The sequence below is a fragment of the Nomascus leucogenys genome, chromosome 3, assembly GCF_006542625.1.
Source record: "Nomascus leucogenys isolate Asia chromosome 3, Asia_NLE_v1, whole genome shotgun sequence".
Classification (NCBI taxonomy): Eukaryota; Metazoa; Chordata; class Mammalia; order Primates; family Hylobatidae; genus Nomascus; species Nomascus leucogenys.
The window spans coordinates 116,225,725-116,253,666 of NC_044383.1; the positions used below are offsets into that span (position 1 = coordinate 116,225,725).

The following is a 27,942-nucleotide window of genomic DNA, read 5'->3' on the forward strand; positions in this document are numbered from 1 at the left end:
CAGTCAATGAGCCGAAAGCTGTCAATACTGAAATGTAATACTCTCTTGATCTTTTTTTTGACGCTTTAACAAAGACAGGTTTTGCCATTTAGGACCGCTCAGCCATCTTGACTGAATACCTTAAGAGGGTAGTCCTGGTCCTGCTTATTGCCAAGGGACTTTCACAGTGTTCTAAGTTACTGTAGGAATCTCAGCCTATCACTCGACAGAGGCCTAACATGTTGGAGCTGTCAATAAAGATTGGCACTTAGGAAGCGGAGAGAAGGCACAAGTTTTATATGCACACTTTCTTTATTATGCATTGTTCCAGCTATCAAAGAGAGGGAGACTGTACTCTCCCAAAGCTTACAACTTTGTTACTTTTCATGACCTGTAGCATGTATTTAGCCTTTGGGTAGTGTTTTTGCAAGACTAAGGCCCACTCTTTAATGGCTGAATGCGTACATTTCACAGCACATGGTGGATTCGCTGCTCTGAGAATTGCCTTTAAAAAAAGTAAAGTGAAAAACAGACAAAGAAATCTGGAACCTTAGCAGTGTTTCCTATTTGTTTGGACTGTTCTTGAACCAGCTCTGAGGCGGTGACCGGGCTATTGAAAAGATGCACCTGAAACAGGATCTGCGGGCAGCTGCATTTGCCACCCGGCTTTATTGCTGCTTTCCAGCGGCGAAGGCGCAGCAGCAGTAACAGGGAAGCCAGAGCGAGCCTCCCCGGCAGCGGCGGCGGCGGCGGCGGCGGCGGCGGCACCGGCACCAGCGCAGTTTCCCCTCTCCCCAGCCCTGACTCTACGCGCACATGCGCACTGCGCCCGCAGCCCTGGACCATTTGTCAGGACTACTCGTGAGACGGAGAAAAAAAAAAGAGAAAATTTGGGGGTAAGAAGCGGTTGATCGGATCTAATCTCTAATTAATCTGAAGATTTGTCCGTGCAAAAGCCATTCATTTATTTTTCTGGATGAGGATGAAAGTTAAGAGCCCTATAGAGGGAAGGAAGCGCACCCTCGTCTTGTGAAACAGATCAGGGGAGGGGAGGGACAGAAGGGGTTTCTCCCCCACTTCTCTGCGCCTCTGGGAAAGAGGAGAAAACTTAATCCCGGGGAAAAAAGTGGGCAAGTGACTCGGAAACGGCTGGAGGGGGAGTCTCTGGGCATCTCACTCTGAAGTAGTGAGTGCGAGTGTGAAAGAGGAACAAAAGAGAGAGAAAAGAGAAAGGAAAAAATGGGGGGAGGAGAGACTTGTATTTTTTTCTTTGCGCGCACACGGGGAAGGGTGTGGGGGGCCGTGCGGAAGGGAGCCGGGGCGAGGCGGCCGCGTCGGGCTCAGGCTGGCGCGCAGGCGGCGGGATGCGTGTGGCCCCCTCCCCCGCGCCCCCCGAGCTTGTCACTTTGGTCGCTTTCGTGACACCGGGCGCGGGGTGGGGGAGCGTGGCGGCGCCGGGCTCCGCCGGGGTGCGTGTCCGGGTGGGCGCCGCGGAGCCGCAGCCTGGGCGGCGAGCGCGGCCGCCGAGGCGGGGGGCGCCGGCCGGGGGCGCGGGGGCGGCCGGGGCCGCGGATCGGTGCGGCGGGAGGCGCGAGCCCCGCGCGCCGCCCCTGCGGCCCCCTCCGCCCGTGTGGCCTTTGTGCCGGGCGCGCACCGGAGAGCGAGCGGGCGGGCGAGCGCGAGAAGTACAAGTACGGGAGACCGAGGCAGTGGGAAAAGAGGCCGGGCCACTTTCTCCCCTTTCGGGCTGCGGAGAATGGACTGGTTGAATGTGCAGGCGCGTCTCCCCGGCGTGTGCTGTGTGTGTGCGCGGCGGAAAGGCCTGCCCGACTCCCACCGCGCACACGCACACTCACACGCACGCACACACACGGACCCGCGGCGGGGCTCGGCGGCCGAGAGTTTGCGTGGCTTCCTCGCCGTCTCCCTCTTCGCGACCGAGTGTGTGAGAATTTCATATAGATCAGCTCCAATTTCCGCCATTTTGGGAAAGTTGCACAAAAATAAACCCTCCGGTTTATTTCTGCCCGAGGCAGGAAAGTGCTTTGGGAAGCGAGGCGGCGCGGGCCCGCGGCGGCCGTCCGCGCGGGAGAGGGCGCGGGCCGCGGGCCGGGTCGGGAGCCCGCGCTGTCGCGGCGTTCGCCCCGCGCCGTGCCGCGCCGCGCCGGCCCGGGTGCGGGCGCGGGCGCGGGCGTGTGTCGGGAGGCGGCGGCGGCGGCCGCGCCGGGGCGGCGGGCTTGTGGGGGGAGGGTGGGGGCGGCGTGGGGCTGCTTTTCCTGCAACTTGTTTACGCCTGCCTTATCCTGGGGAGGAAAAGAGGGGTCGGGGCCGGGGCCGGGGCCGCCGCCCGCCTCGCGCCGCGTGCGTGTGCCGTTCCGGAATAATGGGCTTTGCACACTCGCGTCCTGGGCCCCGCGGGCCGTCCTCGCGCCGCGGCGGCGGGGCGGGGGGAAGTAGAGGCCGGCGGGGGTGGGGATCGGGAAGCGCAGGAGCCGAGGCATCCGCCGCGCGCCCCGCGAGCTGGTGGAGTGTGGGGGCCGGCGGGCGGGGAGGAAAACTTGAGAGCCCTGGAAGGAGAGGAGGGCACGGTGGCACGGGTGGGGGGAGGGCGCAACTTTTGGACTGGTGGTAAAACTTTAATTACCTTTAAAGAAAAAAAGGCCCTGCGATTCCCCCCTCCCCCAGTCCCGGTCAAAGCACGGCCCGCAGCGCGACCGTGAGAGAAAGTTTAAAAGCGGGCGGGTTCCTCCCGGGTCCCCGCGGAGGGTTGGGGGCGTCGGTCTGTCCGTCTGCGCTCAGAGGGAGGTGGGGGTAACTAGCCGCTCTCCAGGGCGCGGGGACCGCGGCTCTACCCCACCCTTCCACGGGAGACGGAGGTAAACGTTGCTTCGGCTTCCCTTCTGAGTCCCCCTGCTGCCACCACCCCGCTTCCTTTTCCTCCCCCTCCCCGCCGATTTTTTGAGGGGACCCGAAAAACGGAGTCCCTTTCCTTAGGCAACTTCCTCGGGCGCTGTGAGCACGGCCCTCCCCCTCACCGCCCCCACCCCCAACGCCCCGCATCCCTTGGCCCGCTTCTCCACCTCGGGGCCACCGCCAGAAAAATGCATTCGAGATCATTCAGAGTGCACAGAAACAAAAATAGATTTTTAATTGTTAGGTTAAGAGAAACTGAGATGAGAAATAAGAATTTGGGGTTGGGGGGGCGCGGCCGGGGCGAGTGCGTCCAGTTCTCCTTTTGGTTTTCCTAGAGCGTTGTTTGTGATGTCTTTATTGGTTTAGGGAGTCCGAGAGGCTCTGTGCTGGCTATCTCGGTCGCGTGGATTTTTGCGCAAGTTTTTAGAAAAACACTGACTCGAGTAGAGAGCATTTCTCCGGAAAGTTTCAAGTGCAGCAAAATAGCGAACGTGCAAAACTGGCCAAGGGGAGACCTCTAGTGGTTAAACGCGTCTTTTAAGTTCGGAAGGCCGAGAGCAAAGTTTGGCCTTTACTTGTAGCTACGTAGTCCGTTCAGACGTGGAAGTAATTAGAGGACCTGAGCGAGCAGCCAGATGTTATGTGAAAGGATGCTGATCAGAAATTGAAAGTTTAGTAAATCGAAGCAATGAATTCTGAGGACTCAGACCCTGTAACTTCCATCCAGCATGAGTTATATGGGAAAGACACTTTGTTTTATTCAGGGATTTGAGATTGATCGCTCCCTGAATTGGAAACAATTGTTTGCTTTTGCATTTATCGGTGTCTGTACCTCTGATCAATTTTTAATTAACGAGTCTCAGCTGATGACTTCATTTTGAATGTTAATAAAACTGCTAAGTTGAAATGTGTTTAAAACTTTGAAGAAATGGAAAAGACCTTTAGCTGAGATTTGTCTTTTATATGAGCTGTTCATTTTACTGGCTGATAAGTATAAGGAAATTTTGTGTAGTTTCTTAGCTGTATAGTTATGTATAGTCCGAATGAGTAGTCCCTTTTGGTTCTAAGACTGTGATTTTGTTTCACTGAGTACAAAATTATTTCTGAATACTTGTATAATTTGTGATTTAAAGTCCTTAAATATATGGGCAAAAAGTTTATGTAATATCTATTCTTTTTCCGGTGTGTTTTCTGTAAAATATTTTTAATTTTAAAGATAAAAGCAGTGAGGGAAATTAAAGTTGACTCAAATGATCCTTGTAACTTTCACCTGCCTGTCATATACAATAGGAGAGACTTTATTGGGTGAATTTAGGACATGGGAATGATACGAATGATTAAAATCCATTTCAACTCATCTAGAACCAGCTTATTTTATTTTAATTTACCGAGTGGCATGGTGTAAAATTATGCCTAAGTGATTCAGAATGTAAGCTTCTTAATTGGGGATGATGGATTTGAAGGTTTCTTTTTGATGACAGTGTTTTGATTTTACCTTCCCTCTCTTTAAACCAATGCTAGAACCCTTAGGAGAAATCTTGAGAGTGGACAGCAATTGTGAAGATCGCCAGAGAGTTCTGTTTCATCACCGCCGAAAGGTAAGACCTGCTTGTTGAAATAAATTGCTTGACATACCTGCAAATGTTAAAAAGCTGCATTTGGAGATCAGGAAGGAGAGTATGAGACGGGGTTGGCAGAAAAACATCATTTTGTGGGGCTGCTTTGAATGCATGAATGTATTAACACTAAATGTAATTGTAGTTTGGATGAAACATTAGGAAGTTATGAGATTGTCCTGGATAATCTTTGTATTGCCTTACTAGATTCTTAATTAGCATTTTAGCACCTGTTTTCTACTGAAAGTAAGTGTTTTATTCTTTGGAATTGAAAAAGTAGAAAAACGAATAAAATGATTGTAAATTAATGTAAGTGTTACATTGTTATACAGTGATATGGAAGATTCTGGAACTCTAAATGTCTTGGGGGGCCAGTGGTAAAATTTTGTGAATGAAATTTACATTGAGTGCTTTGGGGGTATTTGTCACATAACTTCTATGGCTTAAATCCAAGATGGGCTGACTTGTGCCAAGTACCATGTTGCAGGGTTCTGAGTGACTTTCAGTGTGTTAGCTTAGACTTGTCAACTTTTGAACATATCTCCACAGGGAATACGGCTGTTGTTACTAAGATATCTTTGGTAATTTTGGAGGGTGTTGGCTTCTTTCCAATACTCCAGGATCTTCTTTTAGGGCAAAGATCATTCTCAGGCAGAGGGGGCAGCCATCTCTGGAGGTAGAACATTTCAGTACATTTGTGCTACTCCAGTGCTTTCTACTGTTTATACCTTTTTTTTTTTCTGCCTTTAATCTTCCCCTGTCCTTTTCTGCCTGTTTGCCTGCCGTCTCTGTCTTGAGTAATAAAGGTGTCGCTAAATCTTGTTTGGCAAAAACAAAAGAAAACCAAAATTAGCCTACGTTTTTAGAGCAGAACTAACAACCTTCATTGGGCCAGGTGTAATCTAGAAATCAAAATGAGTAATTATTGATATAAAAATGATTAACAGGAGTTTATTGTCATTTGCTGCTTGTGGATGGTTTTGAATTGTATAATTAGCAAAATAAGTAGATCTGGTCCATGTGGATATGCAGCAGAGACAATGGGGCAAGAACAGCTATAGGAAGGTCCTGCAGACAACTAGGGTTGAAGTAGAGTAAAATCTGTTTCCTAAGATGGTGAGTTTCATGTTTAAATGTGCTGAGTTGAAGACACTGCTTATTTTTCTTTGTCTGGGGAGTCACTGTGTCTGTGGATAGAATGCTAGAATAGGAATCAGAAAACTAAATTTAATAACTAGATATATCACCTTGTATATGTCACTCTACCTCCTTCAGCCTCCATTTCCTCATCTACAGAGTGGGAACAGCAATACTTACCTTGCATCTTTTGTTAGAAGAATCAAATAAAATCAGATTTTGAGAACCATAAGGAGTTATTCAGATGTATAGTGGTCATATCATTTTACCTTCTTCCAGCTTTGTGAAAAGCTGGATGTAGATTGTCTAAGTCAGAATATAGTGATTTAACTCTTGGCTGAAATTTTTAGATTGGTTTCTGATGTTTGTATTATATGGACTTCTCAGAATATTTCTAGGAGTATATCTTGTCTTGAGAAAAAAGTAGTTTCCCTTGTATACTATTGGCTCTTTGAGGGAAGAGACCATGCTCTAACATGGTGCGGAATACAAAACCTGAAATTTATTTATCCCAAACTAGTCATTTAATAAGTAGAAGGAGTAAATGAAAGAAATACTTTAAAATGATGCCTAATTGTGAAAATGGTAGGGTGATGAAAGTAGAAGGGTTGGTGTGAGGGGAATTAATGTACTGTAATTAATATTTTAGTTGCATGAGTCTGCTGGGAGATGAGGATGAGAAAATAGGTAACTGGAGTAGTAATGATTTAAACTAACTATAGGGGCCAGAACATGAGTCCTCGAATGATTGAATTTAGGAAATGTCCAAGTAGGGCTTTTCCTCCTTGTTTTCTAGACCTCTTTGGCTGCAATCTAATTATAGCCAACTATGTAAAATCTAGATTAAAAAAAATTGCAAGTACTATCTATTATTATTTTCGATTTGATGCTACTGAACCTGACAAAATAAACCCTGAAAGGTTTTAGTTTTATTTCATCTCCACTCTTTGGAGATTATCCAATCAATGTTCTAAGAATCCAAAAACCGAATAGGGGAGGAAAAAAGAAGTATATGTCCTGTTTAATTAGTCCCTGAGTAATTGAGAGTTGGTTCTTAAAGAATTTCCACTGGGTTGGTAGTTTATTTTTAATGATTCCATATTTCAGCCAATGCTGTTTATAGTAGTGCAGTTAGGATGGGGAATTTACGAGATAACTTACTTTATGTGGTGTGTGGGATATACCGTTGGCATCCCAAGGATGGATAACTTGAGTGATCCCTGCAGTATTGCTTCTGCTAGTTACTTAACCAGTTTTTTTCTGAGCTCTTACAGTGTTGAACACTTAAAAGACTAGATCCTTGCTCTTGAGGAGTTCTAGAGATTCTTACTCTGGGAGTAGACATAATGAGCTCTTCTAATAATAGTATAACAGTTGCACATGGTACCAGTAGGAAAGGATGAGGGTTCTAGCACTCTTTGGAGCTGTTGAACCAGGAAACATGGATTTCTGGGCTAACTGACGCAGGACCATGGCATATCATCCAATACACATAGCACAATATAATGCATTCCTTTTTAAGTGCTTCACCTTCAGAAATGAGTAAGAAGCCCTTCACCCACTGTCAAGGAATGCCTGAATTGTGTGTCTAGCAAGAGTCTAGCAATATGGATTGAGGTGATTCTTTCTTTGACCAGTGTGTTCACAAGGTAACTTTCTGGTGAAGATCTACACTAACTTCCACTGTTACCACTTGCCACTATTGAGGGATTTGTTCCTCACAAGGATTTGGGAATGCTTATAGTATAGGTAAAGATAGAGTATTTAGAGAGAACTATTTATATGTTCATATGTGTGCACATTTATACGTGACATCTTGAAGTTCAGCGGATCCATGGAAGATATATTTTCTAAAGGGCTTCATTATGTAACAGGAATATTCTCAGATTATCTCTTTACTGTATTAAATTATTTCATTGATGGTTGTGGATGTAAGTCAATAGTGGGAAATTATGAATGGATTTGTATTGACTATGGCAGCTATGCAGTGGGTGGATGAAAAGCACCAAGAAAGGGTATCTTTGATATAAAACTAAGCTTGATTTATGAAGTAAAATTGGGAAAGACCTTTAGAAAATTCCCATTTGGGAGACAAGATAGTTTGGAAGAATGAACAAGGATCTTTGAGAGGCACTTGAGTAAAGTTAAGTTGGGTGATCTTGGATGAGGGAACTTCCCTCATAAACTGTAGTTTCTTTCTGAGTAGACTTGGAATTGATTAGTTGGATGGTGATTATAAGAATGATACGCATATTATATGTAACAGTAAAATGCCTTCTGCATTATTATTCTTTCTCCCATATATACTGTAAATCAGTGTTTCGTGTTCCACCAACAGATACTTATTGAACCTCTGTTTTGTGTAAATTACTGTTGTGAACTGCTTCACAAAATCAACAATTACAGCAGGGTTGAATGAATGTATGTGTTGGGGCTACAAAGACATCGAGCATCAATCCTTGGGCTCAGTGTATTCCTAATCTAGTTGGGGAGATAACCCATACCCATACGATGGCAATTAACAAAACAAAGCCATGGTTAAGTGTGGGTGAATGGTAGATAAATGCTGTAGACACTGTGATGGCATCTCTGGATGTGGTGGTAAATGTGTTCCTGTGATAGGACCCGGCAGATGGGGTTGCTGTTTTTAAAACCCTATGAAGTGTTGATATACAATGTTAAGTGTAATTGTATATTGAGTGCCATCTGAAGATCAAGCATTAAGCTAGATGCTTTATATTTATTTATTCATCCAAAAAATACTTTGAGTGCTTTCTGTATGCCCAGGTACTGTTCTAGGCACTGACTGTTACCTCTCATACTTTCACTAACCTTGAGCACTGGGTATTATTTTTTGTCTTTTAGAGCAAACTGGTGCTCAGAGTTACTTAGTAACTTGTTCATATCATGCAGTTTGAAAGGGGTGGAATCAGGGAAAATGGCATATGATTGATGTATCTTTAGGTATTTGATTTTCAAAATAGTAACACATAGAATATTTTAAAAACAACACATTTCCAGATTAATGTATGTGCTCTTTTACATTGGTTAATTAAGATGAGCAATAATGAACAGGTATAAGAAAAATAGATGGGAAGAAAAACTGGCTTTACTTTCTTCTTTTTCTTTTTTTTCTTTTTAAAACCAAGAATGGAGAAAAGACCAATTATTGAATTATTCTGAAAAGAACACCTTGGTCTAGCCCATGGCCTTGAAATGATCACACACTGTTGATAAAACATTACTCAGAATAGGCTTGGGAATCACTGGGCTTATTTATATAAAGATTTCATTTGTTCTCTGTAGGAAGAGACGCAATAAGGTAGTAGGACTAGTTATGAAAAATATATATATAAAGCATCAATCAGTGAAAGAATGGGACCTGAATCTACCAAGGCAGGCTCAGTAGGTTATGAAATTTACTCTAAAGCCAGGATTGTAAAAGGAAAGAAGAAAATTAAGAGAGACAATGGTGGGGAGAAAGTGGAGGGGTGGTGTGGTAGAAATGTGTCCTAGAATCAAAGTAAAAGATGAAAACAGGGAATATGACTAAGATCCTGAGCAAGAGTGCTATAATTACTGGTGTTATACACTGTAACCAAAAGAGTGTGTCCCATGTTTGCAAAATGAGGTGAAGAGTCTATTTTGACTCATAGGGTTGTTTTGTATTGCAATGGGAATTATATCTCTCTGTTATATGAGTTATGGTGGATCAAGCAGTTCTTTGGTTTGACTTAGAAGGATGCCATTGTAGGCATTGATTACAAGGTAATGGGCTGTTTCTCTTTTGTTGAAGTTCTATTTAAAACATTTTTTGAGCACATACTATGTACCAGACCTTTTAAAGGCTGGACCATAGCTTTATATTACATAAATTTTGTGAAATTAAGCTAGTTTAGTTACTAGAACATTTTGGGTATGATTGCTTAGGCACCAAAATCAGATGATTATTTTTCTCCGTCCATTACACTGTTGAATCCTGAATAGTGAATTGAAATTCCTAGGTGGTCAATCTGGTCTGGTTGTTAAATGATCTTAGTAATTCACCATATTGGTTTGTGGTCTAATTGGGTGGACTTGAGGCTTAGCGTTCAGTCTATTGATAAGGAGGTTGGCTACAAATGGTTATCAAGATAAGCCTGTAGACTTCTGTGAAAGAAAAAAAATCTAGCCAAATCTAATTCATTACATGCAAAAGAGAAATCAAGTGTAAATCTTTTAATTTTAGCTTTATGTTCTATAAAAATATAAAGCAAAATAAGAAAAAGGAATATACTACTTTTAGCATTAAAAATTATGAAGTAAAATAAAAAAGAACAAGAGAGTACTTTTAGTTTTTCTTTTAAAATTTTAGTTCATGCATATTTAGCATATGCATAGAAATATCTGTGTCAGGTTCTTGTTCTTTTTATGGCCCTTGAATCCCTCTAATGGGTGTAAAATTTCTATTATTACCCTTCTAGTATAGTATGTTGATGATATGATAGCACTTCAAAAAATATGTCTGACTCAAATTGAGATATAGTCTGTACGTTGAACATGAATTTAAAATAAAAGCATTTAATGAGAGTCTATTAAATATGCCATAGGCCCGTTAATGTCAGTTTGTGATTTCACTTTCTGTGTACCTTTTTTTTTTTTTTCTTGAAAGGCATTTTTCATTTTCTGTTCCTTCTTTAGAGGAAGTAAGTAGGTTAGGCCACAGAATCTCAAATAATTCGTCCTTCTTACAGTAACACAGAAGGGCAGGAAGTTGAGATTTTGTAAAGGTTGCCTTTGGTGACTACCCTTTGCATATGATCTCCATAGTAGACAAGGTAGCAAATCAGAGAGACCGTTGCGACATTATAAATAGGATTGTTCACGTTAAAATATGACTAGCAGATAAAGGGACAGTGTTTTTGAGAAAATATCAATAAGATGGAACTGCTGATTTCATGTTTAAAGGCAGCAAAGGCAGCATGGATTAGTTCACACTCAGGTGTCTCCTCTGCAGGGATGGATGAGAACAGAAGACCCAGCTTCTCAAGGATTTGTTCTTGATACTGCTAAGATTTCAGTTCTCACATTGAAATAATGATCTAGAGTTTTTCCTGCCTAAAATCTATGAACTTAGGTCCTTAGGGCAGATTTCACATCTCTCCACAACAGACCTTAATTCCAATATGTGTGTGATTCAGAGTTCTTATCAGGCAGGATGAGTAGAATATCAAAGCTGGTCTCTGTCATGCTTGATTTGAAAGGAATATTTTTCTTCGTAGCAATGTGTGTTTGTTGAGAGATGCTTCAAGTGTGAGTTTAGATTTTTCTCTTATCCTTATTGAATAAGTCTGTTTAAGAGGTTTGAATTTAACTTCTTTTGATGTGTTCTCCACTGACACTTATATAAGGAGAGTTTCTTGGAGTGGTGATGTTATGCTTCTGCCAAAGAGGTAAACAAATACTTAGCAGCCTAGTTGTTAGAATTTTCACTGGAGAATATGAGCTAGATGGACAGATGAAGGTCTTTCTCTGATTTTTCCTCTCCCCAAGCCCCTTCCATTCCCCTCCAGTAGTGTATTGTATTTTCCTCTTCTCTTTTATTGATTCATTTGGTAAGTTTTATCAATACCTACTATGGATATTCATAAGAGATAACAAAATGGGTAAATCAAGGTCTCTCTGCTTCAAAACCTCCTGTAAGTAGATGATAAAGATACAATGTCATAAGCATTATGATCAGTGTATAGATTTTGTCCTCCCAGCCCCACTTATGTCCTGGTCCTGGCATCTTACTTGCACATACATACTCCAGTGCTCCTATAGAGAAACACTCCCACTGTAGCCCCTTTGGGGATGACGACCCAGAGCTTTCATCTCTCTTTTTCATACTGGCCTCTTGCTTTAATCTCTCACAGCATTTTCTGTTTGCCTCTGTACCAGCTCTCTTGAAAGCAGGTCCTGGAACCACATTTGGTACGTGAGGACGTTTTTATGCCTCCTCAGCAAAAACGTCACAGTAAGGTTGCCAATGGTCTAGTCTTGAGTAGTTTCTCAGAAATTATGTCCTTTTTATTTTGTTGGCAGTTAAATTTTTTTTTCTTTATAAGAACTTGGCAAAACTAACAGCTATTGACCTTATATCAGTCTCCCAAATTCACTTTGAAATCTACTTGTCCATGAAATCTGAGTCGTATCATTGTTTTTGACTGCCCTGCTGCCCACCTTCCCTGTCCTCATCTCTGGACTCCTGAGAAATTAAATAGGCCTTTTTTGATGTAAAGGTATTGGCCTTCGCACAGTTTTCATTCCTCTGCCCTGTGAGACTTCAGAGGTCTGATAAACTGGTTCTTGGAGGGCATGTGGACCCTGGAGAGCCCCTCCCCTCCCCTCCCCTGCCCTCCTCTTTTTGAGACAGAGTCTCACTCTGTCACCCCGGCTGGAGTGCAGTGGGTAGTACAATCTTGGTTCACTGCAACCTCTGCCTCCTGGGTTCAAGCAATTCTCGTGCTTCAGCATCTGGAGTAGCTGGGACTAGAGGCATGCACCACCATGCCCAACTAATTTTTGTATTTTCAGTCACCACCACACCCAGCTAATTTTTGTATTTTCAGTAGAGATAGGGTTTCACCATGTTAGCCAGGCTGGTCTTGAACTCCTGACCATTTTTGATTCGCCTGCCTCGGTCTCCCAAAGTGCTAGGATTACAGAAGTGAGCCACCTCTCCCGGCCGCTTGTCTTTTCTTTAGAATAACTGTAACTTTCATATACCAAGCATCCACTGTGTGCAAAGCACTCTAGTGTACATAAGTTTTTTAAAAAAAAGTTTTTACACCCCTATGGAGAAGATATACCTAACCCATTTTACAGATGAAGGAGCTAAAGCTCAAGAAAGGTTAGGTACCCTGGCTAAGATTATACAGCTAGTAAATTGTGAAGCTTAAGATTTAAACCTGGCCGGGTGCGGTGGCTCATGCCTGTAATCCCAGCACTTTGGGAAGCTGAGGTGGGCAGATCATGAGGTCAGGAGATCGAGACCATCCTGGCTAACACAGTGAAACCCCGTCTCTGCTAAACAAAATACAAAAAATTAGCCGGGCATGGTGGCGGGTGCCTGTAGTCCCAGCTACTCGGGAGTCTGAGGCAGGAGAATGGCGTGAACCTGGGAGGCGGAGCTTGCAGTGAGCCGAAATCTCGCCCCTGCATTCTAGCCTGGGTGACAGAGCGAGACTGTATCTGAAAAAAAAAAAAAAAAAAAAAAAAAAAAAAAAAAAAAAAAAAAAAAAAAAAGATTTAAACCCAGGCACTTGGGCTCCAAAGCCTTTGCTTTCCACTGTTACATTAAGTTGTCTTCTAGGTTGACTAAAATACAATGTGTTGGCAACCGTCTTGGAAGGTAAAATCTGTTTCTTAGCTGGGTGACATCAATTTTCTCATCTGTGAAATGAGAATGATAATGTTTATCAGTCTTAAAAAAAGTAGTTATGAGGGTCAAATAGGCTGGTATTGATAATATCCTTTAAAATGACAAAGCATTGAAGAAACTCTTGTGCTCCATCATGTTTGTTTCCCTTTCATGTTTGTTAGGCTTATGGACTTTGTATGATTACCCCATGTGACCTTGTATTTGTGGATACATGAGTCCTTCCGTTAATGGCTGTGTATTTCTCTGGTGTCATGGAGGTAAAAGAAGGTCATCACAAACTAAATCTGAGAGCTGTAGGGAGGTCTTAGGAGACGGGGGCCATGCCTTTCTCAGAATCACTTTCTCAAGTCTGGACTTAAAGGACTTGTAAGTCCTAAGGACCTTCCCTGGTATTAGACACTATACCAACAAGCAGGCTCAGACGGGGAGCTAGATTAGAAGGTAGCATCCTTGTAGTTGAATCCAACTTGAAGATGAATAAACTCTATCCTCTAAAACACTACCTTACTTTCATGTTATTTTCTGAATTTATTTTGTATAGCTCAGTGCCTTCCAAATGAGGGATTCCACGGAACTTGATGTGATGTGATAATAGTGCCAAGGCTAAGTGACTCTGGGAAACTTTGGCTGGGACAGCACTCCACAGATGGTTGCACATCGATGTGCCCTGGACATCTCCCAAAGACCCTAGGGTATTAGACATCTCTTTTACCACAAACCCCTTTATCAGGGGACATGAATAAATGGTCTCGTAAAAGTTGTGTTTTGGGGAGCAGACTTTGCGGAATGTTGCCCTAGCCTTTAGTCTTGTTTAAGTGCAATCAGACCAGCATGGTGACCATTCATTAGGCTACTCCAAGGATAGGGTGTCCTCTGGAAAGAGGGCCTGAGCTTCAGGTCCAGTACCTTTCTCATGTGACTAAGCCTTCACTGTTACTTCAGATGTGTTGCTTTATAAATAAATTGGCAGTCTTTTCTGGTGCCATGTAAATATGAGAAATTATTACTATAAAAATAAATATTACTATTATAGTAATACTAATTTTTACTAATAGTAAAAATTACTATTAAAATAAAAGTAACATATCTACTTTTCTTTTTTTTGAGATAGAGCTTCACTCTGTTGCCTAGGCTGGAGTACAGTGATGTGATCATAGCTCACTGAAGCCTGAAACTCCTGGGCTCAAAGCGATCCCATCTGCTCCGCCTCCCGAGTAGCTGAGACCACAGGTGTGCAACATGATGCCCGGCTGATTTTTGCATTTTCTTGTAGGTGTGGGTTTCACTATGTTGCCCAGGCTGGTCTTGAACTCCTGGCCTCAGGTGATCCTCCTGCCTCAGCCTCCCAAAGTGCTGAAAGTGCAGGTGCGAACCACCACACCTGATTGTATCTGCTTTTTAGGTAGTGATCTTCACATCTTGTGACAAAGGTTTGAGCACAGATGGCTTACTACCATAGATGTTATTCAAATGAAATTTTTAAACAACCTAGAGTAGCGTCTGCTGTTGTGCGTCTGTAGTCCCAGCTGCTCTAGAGGCTGAGGCAGGAGGAGTGTTTGAGCCCGGGTGGTTGAGGCTGTAGTGAGCTATGTTTGTGCTGTTGTACCCCAGCCTGGAAAACAAAGTGAGATCCTGTCTTTATGAATAAATCAGCAAGCCACTGCCTAATTTTTTTTTAAGGTCACTGAGTGACTTTCATGAATTTGAATAATTGTTAAACCAGATAATTATAACAAGAAGCTAACATTTTATTGACTGGTTTACTATCTGGTAAGTACTATGCTGTGGTATTACCTGGCCTATCTCATCTGTCTTCACCATTACTCAATGAATTTTGAAAAAAGGTTCTGTTATTCTTTACGTTTTACACATGGGGAAATTGAGACTTTAAGAGATCAGGCTGGGCATGGTGGCTCACACCTGTAATCCCTGCACTTTGGGAGGCCAAGGTGGAAGAATTGCCTGAGGCCTGCAGTTTGAGACCACCCTGGGCAACATAGTGAGACCCGCATCTCTACAAAAAATTTAAAACATTAGCCAGCTGTGGTGTTGTGCATCTGTAGTGCTGACTCCTTGGCAGGCTAAGGTGGTAGGACTGCTTGAGCCCAGGAGGTTGAGGTGGCCGTGGTCCATGATTGCACCACTGCACTCCAGCATGGGCAACAGAGCAAGACCCTGTCTCAAAAACATGCAAAAAATGAGAGATTGGTTTGTCGGAAGTCATGGAGTGGGTAATTGTCAAACTTTGGAAGTGATACGAAGAGGAGGAAAGGAAGGAAGTAGTTGAGGGAAGGGTAAGGGGTGGAAAGAGGAACTGTAAGAGTAGGGCAAATCTTATGGATAGTCAATGAAGCATTTGGTTTGTGCCTATGAAAGGATGATGGGAGCTGGGTGAGTGGGGTGGGGAGGCTCAAAGCAGTTTTATATGCCACATTCATAAGGTGATTAGCAGTGGGGAGACTCCTTGGAGATGATGTTACACCGAAAAATGACGTTTGGGAGTTTTGAGTATGTCATTCTGCACCAAGTTCGACCGTTAACCGTTAGTGACTGAAGATGATTTCTGTAAAGTAAACAAAAAATCATCTTGAGTTGATGGTGTTATATAGTAGGCATCATAGCAACAAGGTGTTGGATTCTACAGTGGAGGTTGGCTTTTCTCATTGCTGTCTTCATCTTCTGCATAGTTGTCATTTTTGTTTGGTTCATAGTAATGATTTTAGGGTTAGTATTCCTGACACACTGTTTACAAAAGATACACTGCCGTTTTAACCAAAAACTGGCAAGTTTAGTTCCTCGACACCAGGCGCTGATCTCAGGCCTGTTATCTGAATGACAGAACTTGAATCTCATTCTCAGATGCTGCTTTTAAGGTAATGTCTACGCTCATTTTACAACTACTCTTAACTCATAACCATAGTATTTCTGTACCTTATTTTTGAAAAATGTACTTGTTAACTATGAAGCTATAAAATGCAGCTCTTAAGAAAAAGCAACTGTAAAATTGTTAAAACTATTTAACTGGTCTTGATGAATATTAACTAGCCATTCTTTTAAAGACAATATTTGGAGAACAGTGGTTTGACCAGGAATGGTCGGGCTACAGTCAGTACCCTTTCTCAGTAATCCGAATTTCTTCCCTTATCTGCAGGTGCAGACTTTTGGGTTATAGGCAGGGCCCACTCTTTTGCTTTGTGCTCTGCGCCTCCTAAGTTATGCTGCTTATATCTCAGAGGACTGGTATCTTCCCTTCATCTCAGCCCCAGGCAGCCTCTTTATTTTGAATATGCTGCAGGAACCCAGCTTGTAGGAGTCCCTGCTTCTCACTCTGAGCCTCTGTTTTATCCACTCCTGGCAGATAGGAGCAAAGAAGTTGTAGGAAGGAAAGATTATGAAGGACACACAAACTGTTTATCTGTAGTCAAAATGAGATACAGTAGATTCTTGACATTTGTGAGGTCAGTGTCCGCAGCCAGTCACGATTCTCAACTTGAAAAAAAATCATTTTAGCACATAATTCCTTCCGTAAAATTGCTAAAGTAGAATTGGAAAATGTAAATGATCTCTCTAGACCCCTATCTACTTATCTCGCTTGATGACTGATTTTTGTACTGTCTGGAGTACTTAGTGAAACAAATTCACACATCTTTTCTACTTACTTCCTTTTGGAGCATTTGGTACTTTTGTTCACACAATGTGTCTGAGTCATCATTGCATTTGACATTTCAGTCTTTAATTTATCTGAAACTTCTGTTTTGTGGCTAGCCTATCGCTTTCATAAACATCCCCATATTCCCTTCATTCTGTCATCAACACTAGACTCAACTAGCAGTTAATTTTGTTTCATTTCTTAAAAAGAAACAGTTTTTATCACTTTATTTACAGTGTTCATAGCACTGAGACTAAGCGCTATGACTAAGAGCATGCCTGGGTCTCGGCCAGGCTGGACAACTTGCCCTTGCCCCAGCTTTATGGCATGTGTGATTCAGAATCATGTCTCTGCAAAATGACAAATTACTAAATGTCACAGCAACTTCAGGTGTCACTCAGGAATGGTAGGAACCATAAATGCATAGTCTGCGAATACATACCTGAGTTGTGGAGGAGTGAACCCTACACCTCCTCCTCTCATCCATCTGTTGAGCTGATGAATGTGCATATGTAGTTAACGAGTACTAGTTAAGTTACCAGAGAGCTTTGCGGAAATGGATTTTCCTTTGTGACGTCTATGCTGTAGCTTCAGTTGTTGGCATTAATAACAAATATTTTCATGGGAAAACATGCCTTTTATAATACGCACTTTTAAATAAATGTGAAACCAGATTTAAAAACTCATTTTTGTTCATTAAGAAGATTATTTAAACATTCAACAGATACAAAAAAGTATACAGAAAGAAGGCTCGCCACCATCAATATATGAGTGGTCTGCTTCCTCATAGGGGTTTTTGAATGTGAGATATTAACTAGTTTAATCACCACCTGATGTAAGTGGTACATGGTAGACTGGGGCTGCCAGGGATTTATTTACATGAGAGAGTGAGGAGGTTCATCCGGGAGACAGAATATCTCAAGGGAGAGTCAGGTTTCACAACTTTGGTTTGGAGATGAGGAGTGGTGTAGGAGAGAGACAGGAGGTAATTCTGAGGAAAGTGTCATATGTCATTTAGTCTGTTCTCCAGCCCTTTTGTTGGAGGCTGAGGGGAAGAACATTGTAATAAAAGCAAATTGTTTCACAAAGCAGGGACTTTCACCGTGCAGTACTTTTGCACTAGTGCCAGCAGTAATGGTCTCTGTCTTCAGTAGTCATCAGCTCCTTGACATGACATCCACAGTGGGAAGTGGTAGCAGCATGCTGGGCATCAATGCCTTTGGTTGCAGCCATGGTCAGCCATGACATATACGTATTAGTGGGAATCAGAAGCATTTGGTGGACATCTGAACCCCAAACTTACATCTTCTGACATTAGTAGTGGCTGGAGACCAATAGAAGTTAGCGGAGATGAGGAGGAAAGAGCCAAATCTTGTCTGGTAGCACAGAGGACCCATCAGGGTGTACTTTCAGGATACTTTCTTAGGAAATCTCAGCACCATTTAACAAAAAAAAAATTGTGATGGGGTTTTCTGCAGAGGGAGAAATACTGTTTGTGACTTGCATTGTGACTCTCTTACCTACCTGTTTTGTGTGTGTGTGTGTGTGTGTGTGTGTGGCCTGTGGAATACAGGTGGATTATGGTGTAGCACCAGGTGATACCTACAAGAACAAAACACAAGAGCATTTCTAAGTACTGAAAAAATTTACCGAGTCTTAGGAACACAAATTGTTGAAGGGAAAGGACTTTGTATGTTTGTATGCAAGTATACACATTTACAGAGGGTGACAACAAGGGAGGAAGACTTGGGGTGACTTACAAGCAGCTTTTCTTAAGATAATATTGGTTCCTGGCTGTTCTGCCTCATTAATAGATGGTGGAAAAACAATCTGTTGTAGCCATTCAGTCTTCTTGTAATAATGAAAGTTCCCACAGGCTTCAAAATTAGATGATGGGAAAGACAACATAGTAAATATTTTTATGCTATAATATTGTACACAGAATCTCTACAAACCTTAGAATGAAAATATGGGTGAAAACTATTTTTACAAACGTTAGATATATGTTTTCAGGCAGGGTACACTGTGTATCATTGCTACTGTTTCATACAGCAAAGGCATATTCTGAGTATTTCTTAAAACATAGTGAACATTTACTGCAGGTTATGTATAGTGCTAGCTTTTAGATATCTGCTACTTTCTATTCCTCCTGTCCGACAGGATTTTGCTGCTGTGAATTTTATACATATATGGTTTTTAGGTAGGAAAAGACTAAAAATCTATTTGTGGCGTCTGCATGTCTTACTGACATTTTGTTAGTAAGCATGTACTTTGAAGGTACTTTATCAGATACATGTTGCACTGATGTGGACTTGATATTTATATTAAGAACTTTGGCCCTGATAAACTAGTTTTGTCATGTTCTGAGGTGTACCATATTCTGGTGAAAGTAGATTTTGCCAGATTTTCAGAGGAGAACAAAGCTCTATAAAGATTAAACAATGGTTAACAAAGAAAGCTCACTGTTGGAAACAGTCTGACCTGGGTTCAAATGCTGGCCATGCTACTGGCTGTGGTTTTGGTTGAGTTACCAAATCTTTCTGCACCTCAGTTTCTTCAGTGTAGACTAGAGAGATGATAAAATGCCTCTTTTTCTGAAAAAGAAATAATTGAAATAATACATGTAAATTGCTACTTTGAGTCCTTTTCTGAAAGAAAGAAAGATTGAATCAAACTTGCAAAAGTATGTATTGTGCCTGATACTTAGTATCTGGTGAACAAATGCTATTATCAAATGCTATTATATTTATGGAGACTGTAATAACCAGGATAGTCACAGCTGACAATTTTATACTATAAGATAATTTCACTAAATTTCCTTAAAGTATACTTGCCAAAGAAAATAATGGAAATGGTTATCTAGAGATTTTACCAGAAAAAACAGTAAAACTTTTTTTATTAAAGGATCACTCAGATATTACCAAGTTTATCCACCAGGGGGAAGATATTCTATCGCTCTACTGTCTATCAAAAAAAAAGTTAACCATTCTTAAACATCACTTTATAGGCAGTCGGTATCATTGCTGGTTGTTACCTATTTAGTGAGAGACAAGTCATATTAAGTCTTAATTCATTTCATATTTCTATTATTGATTAGATTAATTATTTCTCAGCCCTTTACATCCTAGGTCCTGTTCTGAGGCTGCAATCTTAATGGTAGTGAAATCTGATTTAAAAAGAATTACTTTTAATTGATGCATAATAATTGTACACATTAATGGTACACATGTGATATTTTGATACATGCATACCATGTGTAATGATCCAGTCAAGGTAATTGGGATATCCTTCACTTCAAATACTTAACATTTCATTGCTTTGGGAATATTCAAAATCTAATCTTCTGACTCTTTTGAAATATACAGTAAATTATTTTTAACTATATTCACCCTCTGTGCTATAGAATACTAGAACTTATTTCTCCTATTTAACTGTAGTTTTATACCAGTTAATCAACCTTTGTCTATTCCCTCCCTCCCGCCCCCTTCCCAGCCTCTAGTAACCACTGTTCTATTTTCTGCGTCTATGAGACTTTTTTAGCTCTCACATATGAATGAGAACATGTGATATTTGTCTTTCTGAGCCTACCTTCTTTTACTTAACATAATGTCCTTCAGGCTCATCCATGCTGTCACAAATGACAGGATTTCATTCTTTTTTATGGTTGAATATTCCTGTGTGTGTATAAACCACATTTTTAAATCCATTCGTCCACTCATGGACACTTAGGTTGATTCCATATCTTGGCTCTCGAGAATAGTGCTGCAATAAACATGGGAGTGCAGATACCTGATATACTGATTTCCTTTCCTTTGGATATGTACCCTGTAGTGGGATCACTGGATCATATGGTATTTCTATCTTTAATTTTTTGAGGATCCTCCATACTGTTTTCTATAATGGCGATACTACTCTATATTCCCACTAAGAAGATACAGGAGCCCAACTTTCTCTGCATCTTCACCTGCATTTGTTCTTTTACATTTTTCATAATTGCCATTTTAATTGGGGTGAGATGATAGCTCCTTGTGGTTTTAATTTGTATTCGTCTGATGATTAGTGATTCTGAGCATTTTTTTAATGTACTTGTTGGCCATTTGTATGTCCTCTTTTGAGAAATATCTATGTAGATCATTTCCCCATTTTCAAATCGGATTATTTGCTTTTTTGCTGCTGAGTTGTTTGAGCTTCTTATATAATCTGGATATTAATCCCTTGTCAGATGGATAGTTTGGAAATATCTTTTTTCACTTTGTAGGTTTTCTCTTAACTATGTTGATTGTTTCCATTGCTGTGCAGAATCTTTTTAGTTTCATATAATCCCAGTTGTCTATGTTTGCTTTTGTGGCTTGTGCTTTTGAGGTCTGTAAAATCTGATTCTTCTTCAAATTTAGATTGTGTAAGTTTTGAAATGATCAGAAATAGCCTTAATAATATGTCTAATATTTGATGTTTTATCTACGTAAGGGGGAAAACAGAAGAAAAAATATTGAAGCATCTAGTAAGTTCCAGCAGAAATTAGCTGTAATTAAAAGAAATAGAAGGTTTTTTTTCCTATTAACTATTTAAAAGTGAATGTATATTTTGTATGTAAGGAGACTGCACTTTTAAAAACCTTGAATTTTGGAACAAAATTTTCAAGCATATACAAAACTAGGATGTAGTAGAATGAACTATCATGGACCCTTCACATGTCTTGACAATTGCCAACACATTGCCAATCTTATTACTTCATCCCCTTATTAATTTACAGCAAATTTCTCACGTTACATCATTTCATCTATTCATTTCAGTTTGTACCTCTAAAATACAAGGAACAACTCCTCTTTTAAAAGTACATGCTGTCATCATTTCGCTTAAAAAAACAACAGTATTTCTTTGATATCATAAAATATCCAATTTGGCATTCATACTTTCCTTCCTAATGATCTTTTGTTTAAATCAGGGTCCACAGAGTATCTATGAATTACAGTATTGTGATTGGTTGATAGTTTCTTAAATCCCTTTTCATCTAAATTTCATATTTCCTTGCTCATCTTTTTTTGTAGTTTACAGTATTGGCTTTCAGACTTTTTGGTCTCAAGTTCCTTTTCACTTCTAAAAATGGTTGAAAGCTCAAAGAGGTATTGTTTTTATAGTTTATATATATATATATTTGCTATATTAGAAATAGCTTAAACTATTTAAAAATAACAGTAAAACCAGTACATGATAGTATATATAAGCATAATTTTTATGAAATATAATCACAGTTTCAAGAAATGGCATTGTTTTAACATTTTTGCAAATCTCTTTAATGTCTAATTTAATAGAAGATAGCTGAATATCTGCTTCTGCATTCTTGTTGCATTGGGTTGTTTTGCTTGAAGTATATGAAGAAATTCTGGTTTCATGCATGTATGAGGTTGGAAAAGGAAGGAATATTTTAATAGCCTTTTCATTTAATAGTGAACATTCTTAGTTACCACACTAAAACTTGACAGGTGGTGGTAGTTTCTTAAAGATTATTTGCAGTGTGCAGTTTGAAACCTTACCAATGAACCTTATCAATGAACCTTATCAATTATGAATCATAATCTGTTACATTAAAATCTGTTGGGGCTAGGTGCAGTGGCTCATGCCTGTAATCCCAGCACTTTGGGAGGCCAAGGCAGGCGAATCACTTGAGGTCAGGAGTTCAAGACCAGCCTGGCCAACATGGTGAAACCCCGTCTCTACTAAAAATACAAAAAATTAGTCAGGTGTGGTGGTGGGCGCCTATAATCCCAGCTACTGAGGAGGCTGAGGCAGGAGAATTGCTTGAACCCGGGAGGCGGAGGTTGCAGTGAGCCTAGATCATGCCATCGTACTCTCCAGCCTGGATGACAAGAATGAAACTCTGTCTCAAAAAAAAAAAAAAATCTGTTGGTCCATCTTGCACTTCAAATGGATCATTTACCTATGCATAATTTTGTACCATCATGCGTTGGTCATTTTGAAAATTTTGCTTAACCGAGTTAGGCCGATCTCCCAAGTGTTGACATATTTCATTATGAAATATTTTAAACATCACATCCATTACTATCACCACCCATCCACTGCCTTAGAAAAGTCTTTAGCCATCTGGAAGCTGGCAAGCTCATGGTGATGCTTATAAGTGTTACAAAATCCTGATTTTTCTCTTGAAGGTTCTAATTTAATTGGTAGCTACAAATACTGTTAGTGTTTTCTTTCATGTGACAGGCCCACTTCATTAATTTTTGACAAAATATTTACCAGATATCCAAACCTGAATAAACATAGCTTGTTAAGTAAAAAAAGCATTCCGTTAAAAACCCAGAGCTTGCATCCATGGTACTTTGGCATGTCAAAGTACTTCCCATTTCATCACACAATATTAAAAAGATGTATATTCAGATATCAAGACTTAATAACATTTATTATTTTTACTTCATCAATAATGGTCTTTAGTGAAATTGACATTTATTTACTGTGCATGCATGGTGGGGAAGAATGCAGTGGCTGCTACTACAGGTATTGCCACTGCACCGGCAATTTTATCCTCTTGGTTTTGCACTATCAGTGCAAATGTCGACACAGCGAAGAAGGCAAAGAATGTGTGAGTATTTTTATGAAAGTAGTTGACTTTTTGGACCCTTTGAAAGGGGCTCAGAGACCTTGAGGATTGCATGCTTTGAGAAATGCTGCTAAAGAGTTTCTGGTAATCTGGATTTTCTTCCTGATATCTTTGTGGTGTGATTTAACAGGCTTTCTTTCTGTGATAGCTCCTATAAATAGACTTGATCAGATTAGGTTTGATTTTGTTTTTTCCTGGCAAGGCTACTTCATAGATGGTGTTGGGTTTGCATTCCTGGCAGCCATTGATGGTTGTTGCCTAGAACCATTAATTTATTAAAGGTTACAAATTATAATATTCTATCATTCCTTCTTCATTTATTAGCGGAATTCTTTCTAAGGGGAAACTTTATCTGCCCAATGATATGGTTACTCTAACATACAGATCACATTGGAAAGGCAGGATAAATCCGTGTTTCCTTTTCCAAATAGTGAGTTGGTTTTCTTGAATCCTGAAAAGGTGATCAATGAGGTGTTCTTGGTTTATTTGTTTGCTTTGAATGTCATTACGAACTTGTGGATTTCAATTTATCTGATGTGTTTCAGTTCACTGCAGCTAAAATTAGTAAGGATAGTAAGGATACTACTTTGCCTTTCTTTGGCCAGAGGTGGCCTATTCAGGTTGGCTCTTGAATTCTTTGGATATGACTTCTGTTGCCTTTGACAGCTTCTTTGCTTTCTCGTTTGACAAGACGTTTCAGTTTCATCTTGGACATTTCCTGCTATTGAGCAGAAATCAGCCTCTTCTATGGGGAGAATTGTGAGAAATGGTATTTAGACACTACAGTCTGAAGCTAGGCTGCTCATTACTGTTGATTGATGATTGTTTCTAGATTCTTTCAGTGGACAAAGCTAGAAAATACACATATTTCTAAAGATAAAACACATCATGAATTCATACTGATACTTCCATTCAAATTTAGGACCCACCAATCTTTCATCAGTTGTCTATGATACCAACATAATTACTTATTTGTTTTTCTCGTGTTACAAAGACAAGTCTTAGAACAACAATATCAATACCACAACCAATGATGTGATTATGGAAATTTGTTTTCCAATTTTTTTAAAAAATGAAAATTAGAAATTGTATCACAATTTAGGTAGCCAAGTTGGTTATCTTAACAGAGCCTTTTTATGGGTGTTTGCTGTACATTTTGAGACTGTTTTCCTATTTCCTAGAATAACAAATTGGCAGATTGTTGTTTATCCATACCTACTTTTTTCTAGTGTCTTAAAACAGAAAACAAACTACTTACAGGCAAGGAATTCTATCCATATGGCATTATGACTTTTTGTTTTAAGTGAATATGCCTTGAATAAATGAATTTCTTTTGTTTATGAATAGAAAACGTTTACCATAACACTTTTTAACTAAGAAATTTTTATTAATATTTTTTCTCTATAATTTTCCAAGGATCGTACTAGGAAAAAGTGTTAATATTTTTGAAGTAGTTGTTTTTAGATCCAAGAATATGGGATATTGTGATCGAGAAAATTATGTAATTAAGGGAAACTGAACTAACGAGTGCTAAATTAAAAACAGATTTCCGTGTGGAATATTTAGTGATACGCCTTCTTTTCCCCTTTCAGGTTAAAAAATAAATCATGACTGAATCTGCCTCTAGCACAAGTGGTCAAGAGTTTGATGTATTCAGTGTTATGGACTGGAAAGATGGAGTGGGTACGTTACCAGGAAGTGACTTAAAGGTAAGCCCTCTTTATTACATACAATCATGGGCGTGTGCATCTGTGCGTATGTTTACTTAAAATTGGATACATATGTGAAATAAAAATTAAAAGCATTAATCATAGTGGTGTAGGTTTTAGATGATGCTTAGACCTCCACAATAAATTTGCAAGACAATTTGAAATGCTGATGGAATGGCAGAGCCTTTGTCACTTGGATTAGGGGAGTAAGGAATGTTTCTGCAGTATGTGCTTATTTTGCAGAAATTGATTTCTAGTTTCAAGAAGGATCATCTCAGTTTTGACTCTTATCATGACAGCCTATAAATGCAGAAATGGCAGACTTAGAAGACCTATCTTTTTTGATTTTGTAGTAATGGGCTTTGTAACTTTGAGTGAATAGCCACAATCTCTGTGTCCTAGAGTTCTCATTTAAAAACTGGATAATGTTAAAGTATTGAATAAATGGGATTATTCACCTCTCTTAAATTAATTGTACTGTAAATATGGATTTTTATATAATGACTTGTTCAAAATCGGGTTCTTCCTATAAATCCGTCTGCCTTAATATAGATGAGAACTCTTTGGAGAGCAATACTTCAGTCTGTTGCTTTTGTATAACCTTGCCCTGCCTCCTTTTCCCAGTAACCCCAGACCTATTCCAGGACCACTTCTGTTGCCCCATGAAACATGGTTGCGCAAGCACCCATCTGGGAAACCAACTACCCCCATCTCTCATTTCTAATTTACTTTTGCTCTGGTCCTATCTCTGGAACCTTGAACCTGTCTGTGGCCCTTTAGACTTTGTGTTTGCACTTGATTGTTCAGGTATTTGAACTTCGTATCTCCCCAACAGGCCATTGCTGGGCTTACCTCTCAAATGTTTGGTATTCTAGGCTGTCTTGGATAGAAATTCCTGCTCCATTATTTAGGCCTCTTGGAATCTAGTCCCTTTTAGTGGCTGTTTGACAAGTATCCTAGCCAAGCCTGCCCTAGCTCATCTTCAGTGGTGAGATTTGGACAATCGGCCTGTCATTGGAAAAATACTTAGATTTTAGTTGGGTTGGGTTTAATTAAGTGTAATGTGCCAACATCTCTGAGTTTAGTGTAACAAAAATGTTGCACTGAGGTTTAGTAGAATCTGGAGAGGAGATTGGGTTTTCAATTTTAGCCCTGTATGACCTTGAAAAAGCCAGTTAATCTCTTTTCGGTCAAGTTTCCTCTGCAGTAAATTAGGAATTAAATGAATGCCAAGGATTTTACCTGCGCTAACATTCTCCGAATATTCACTGGATAAGATATGACAGAGAAAGGTTGCTGAACATCTTTGAGAAAGAAAAACTGTTTCTCAAACTGGTCATGTCAACTACATAATAGCTACCCAAGCTTTGTCAAATTATTTCAATTGCCTAAGTTCTGGAAGCCTTATCTGTAAAATTGAGGATATTAGAATCTGTGATAAGGTGGTTTTGAGGACTGAAAAAAAAAATAGATACAGAACACTTAACAAATTGTATTTTTTCTGGCTTTGTGACTTACTATGTACAGTGCCATTTTTAATTGCTTTACTCCTTTATTTCCCTTGTGTGTTTTTATCCCTTCTCAATGGCTTTTTTTTTTTTTTAAAAAACTCACATGGATGATGAAATTTGTAAGTTTTGTTCAGTTAGCTTTTAACAATAGAGTGAAGTTTCCATCCCTAAGAAATCTGGATTGCTTTAAGGTTTTCTAAGCAATGAGTTTTAGAAATTAACCTATTACTTGTATTAAGGTAATCAGGTAATTAAGCCATTTAGTGGATACTGTCATCTGGGTTATTTGATAATGACTTTCAGACCCATCTAATTATCTGGGTAATTGCCATGTATCCAATTCATGTACTGTAGACAGTTTGATACCTCCCTTAAAAAATAATTTAAATGTCATTTTCTTTTACTTTACGACCCTTTTTATCTGAGATTCAGAGGTGACCCAATTGATTATATTACTGAAGATTTCTAATTCACTTGCTTCCTACTTAAAATCCAAGTTGCTTAAGAAATCTGATTAAGAAATTGATTTTTCACAAAACTAGGATGTTAGAAAGAACTTTGAATGAATCATGAAATTTTCTCTCACATCATTCTTTGCCTATTTTATCCTACCTAGGCTTCTGTGTTTCAATGGGTAGAGGCATCTAGATTTCCTAGGCTAAAGTTAATTCAGTTAATATAGTCAGCAAATCTATAGAAGTCAATTTCTTATCATGGGAACAGGTTTTTATATGCCTCAATTTTTGCTGTTTTGAAATAACTTTTCCTGTAAAATCCCCATGATTGTTATCCAGTCAAGTTACACCCTTCTTCCTTACATTTTTTAGCAGTTGCCCGAATCTTTTTGGTGACGTTCAAGCCCCTTAAGTTTACCACAAGAGTTTTTTGGTGGTCTGGCCTCTGCTTTGCTCTCTGGCCATGTCTCATTTTACTCCCACTGTCACTCCTGTTTTCTACCCAGCCCAAACCACTAGTTGAAGCCTTCACACGTTGGGCCCTTGTTACTGTTCCCTGTTGCTGGAATCCCTTTTCCACACTGGGCTATCAAACGGGGAAAGAATGGAGAACGTACTCTCTGCTGAACACTCTACCTGCATCTTCTTATTTAATTCTTTTATTTTACCCTTTTTAAGGCAGTTTCTGTCTCTCTTGTCAGTTTACAGATGGGGCAATGGAAGCCTGGATTAGTTAATTCGCTTGTTTAGGTCAGTTAGTGGCAGGGGTCTCAAAACCAGGCTTTTCTGATATTTAAAATGGATTATCTTACCACTGCTATACTGCTGTCTAAAGAGAGAAAACACCTTCATATCAAAAGAGATGCAAGGAAAATGTTACAGGAATTTAGAGGAGGTAAAAATTTATTTCAGCTGGAGGGATCAGGAAGGCTTTGAAAAGCAGATGTCATTT

At 40.1% G+C, this 27,942-nt stretch overlaps 1 protein-coding gene across 2 annotated transcripts in view; it reads left to right on the forward strand.

Annotated features, from left to right (window-relative positions):
* Positions 1 to 791: 791 nt before the first annotated feature.
* The window catches only part of L3MBTL3 (L3MBTL histone methyl-lysine binding protein 3), a 131,790-nt gene continuing 104,639 nt past the window's right edge, over positions 792 to 27,942 (forward strand). The window contains exons 1-3 of one of the 2 annotated variants that reach the window (XM_030809664.1): positions 792 to 875; positions 4,414 to 4,490; positions 24,908 to 25,024. In XM_030809664.1, coding sequence (XP_030665524.1) covers positions 24,923 to 25,024 — 102 coding nt within the window. In that variant the 5' untranslated portion in view covers positions 792 to 875; positions 4,414 to 4,490; positions 24,908 to 24,922. Of the gene's footprint in view, positions 876 to 1,270; positions 1,449 to 4,413; positions 4,491 to 24,907; positions 25,025 to 27,942 lie in introns of those variants that run through there. The other variant, XM_030809665.1, reaches the window with a different exon arrangement.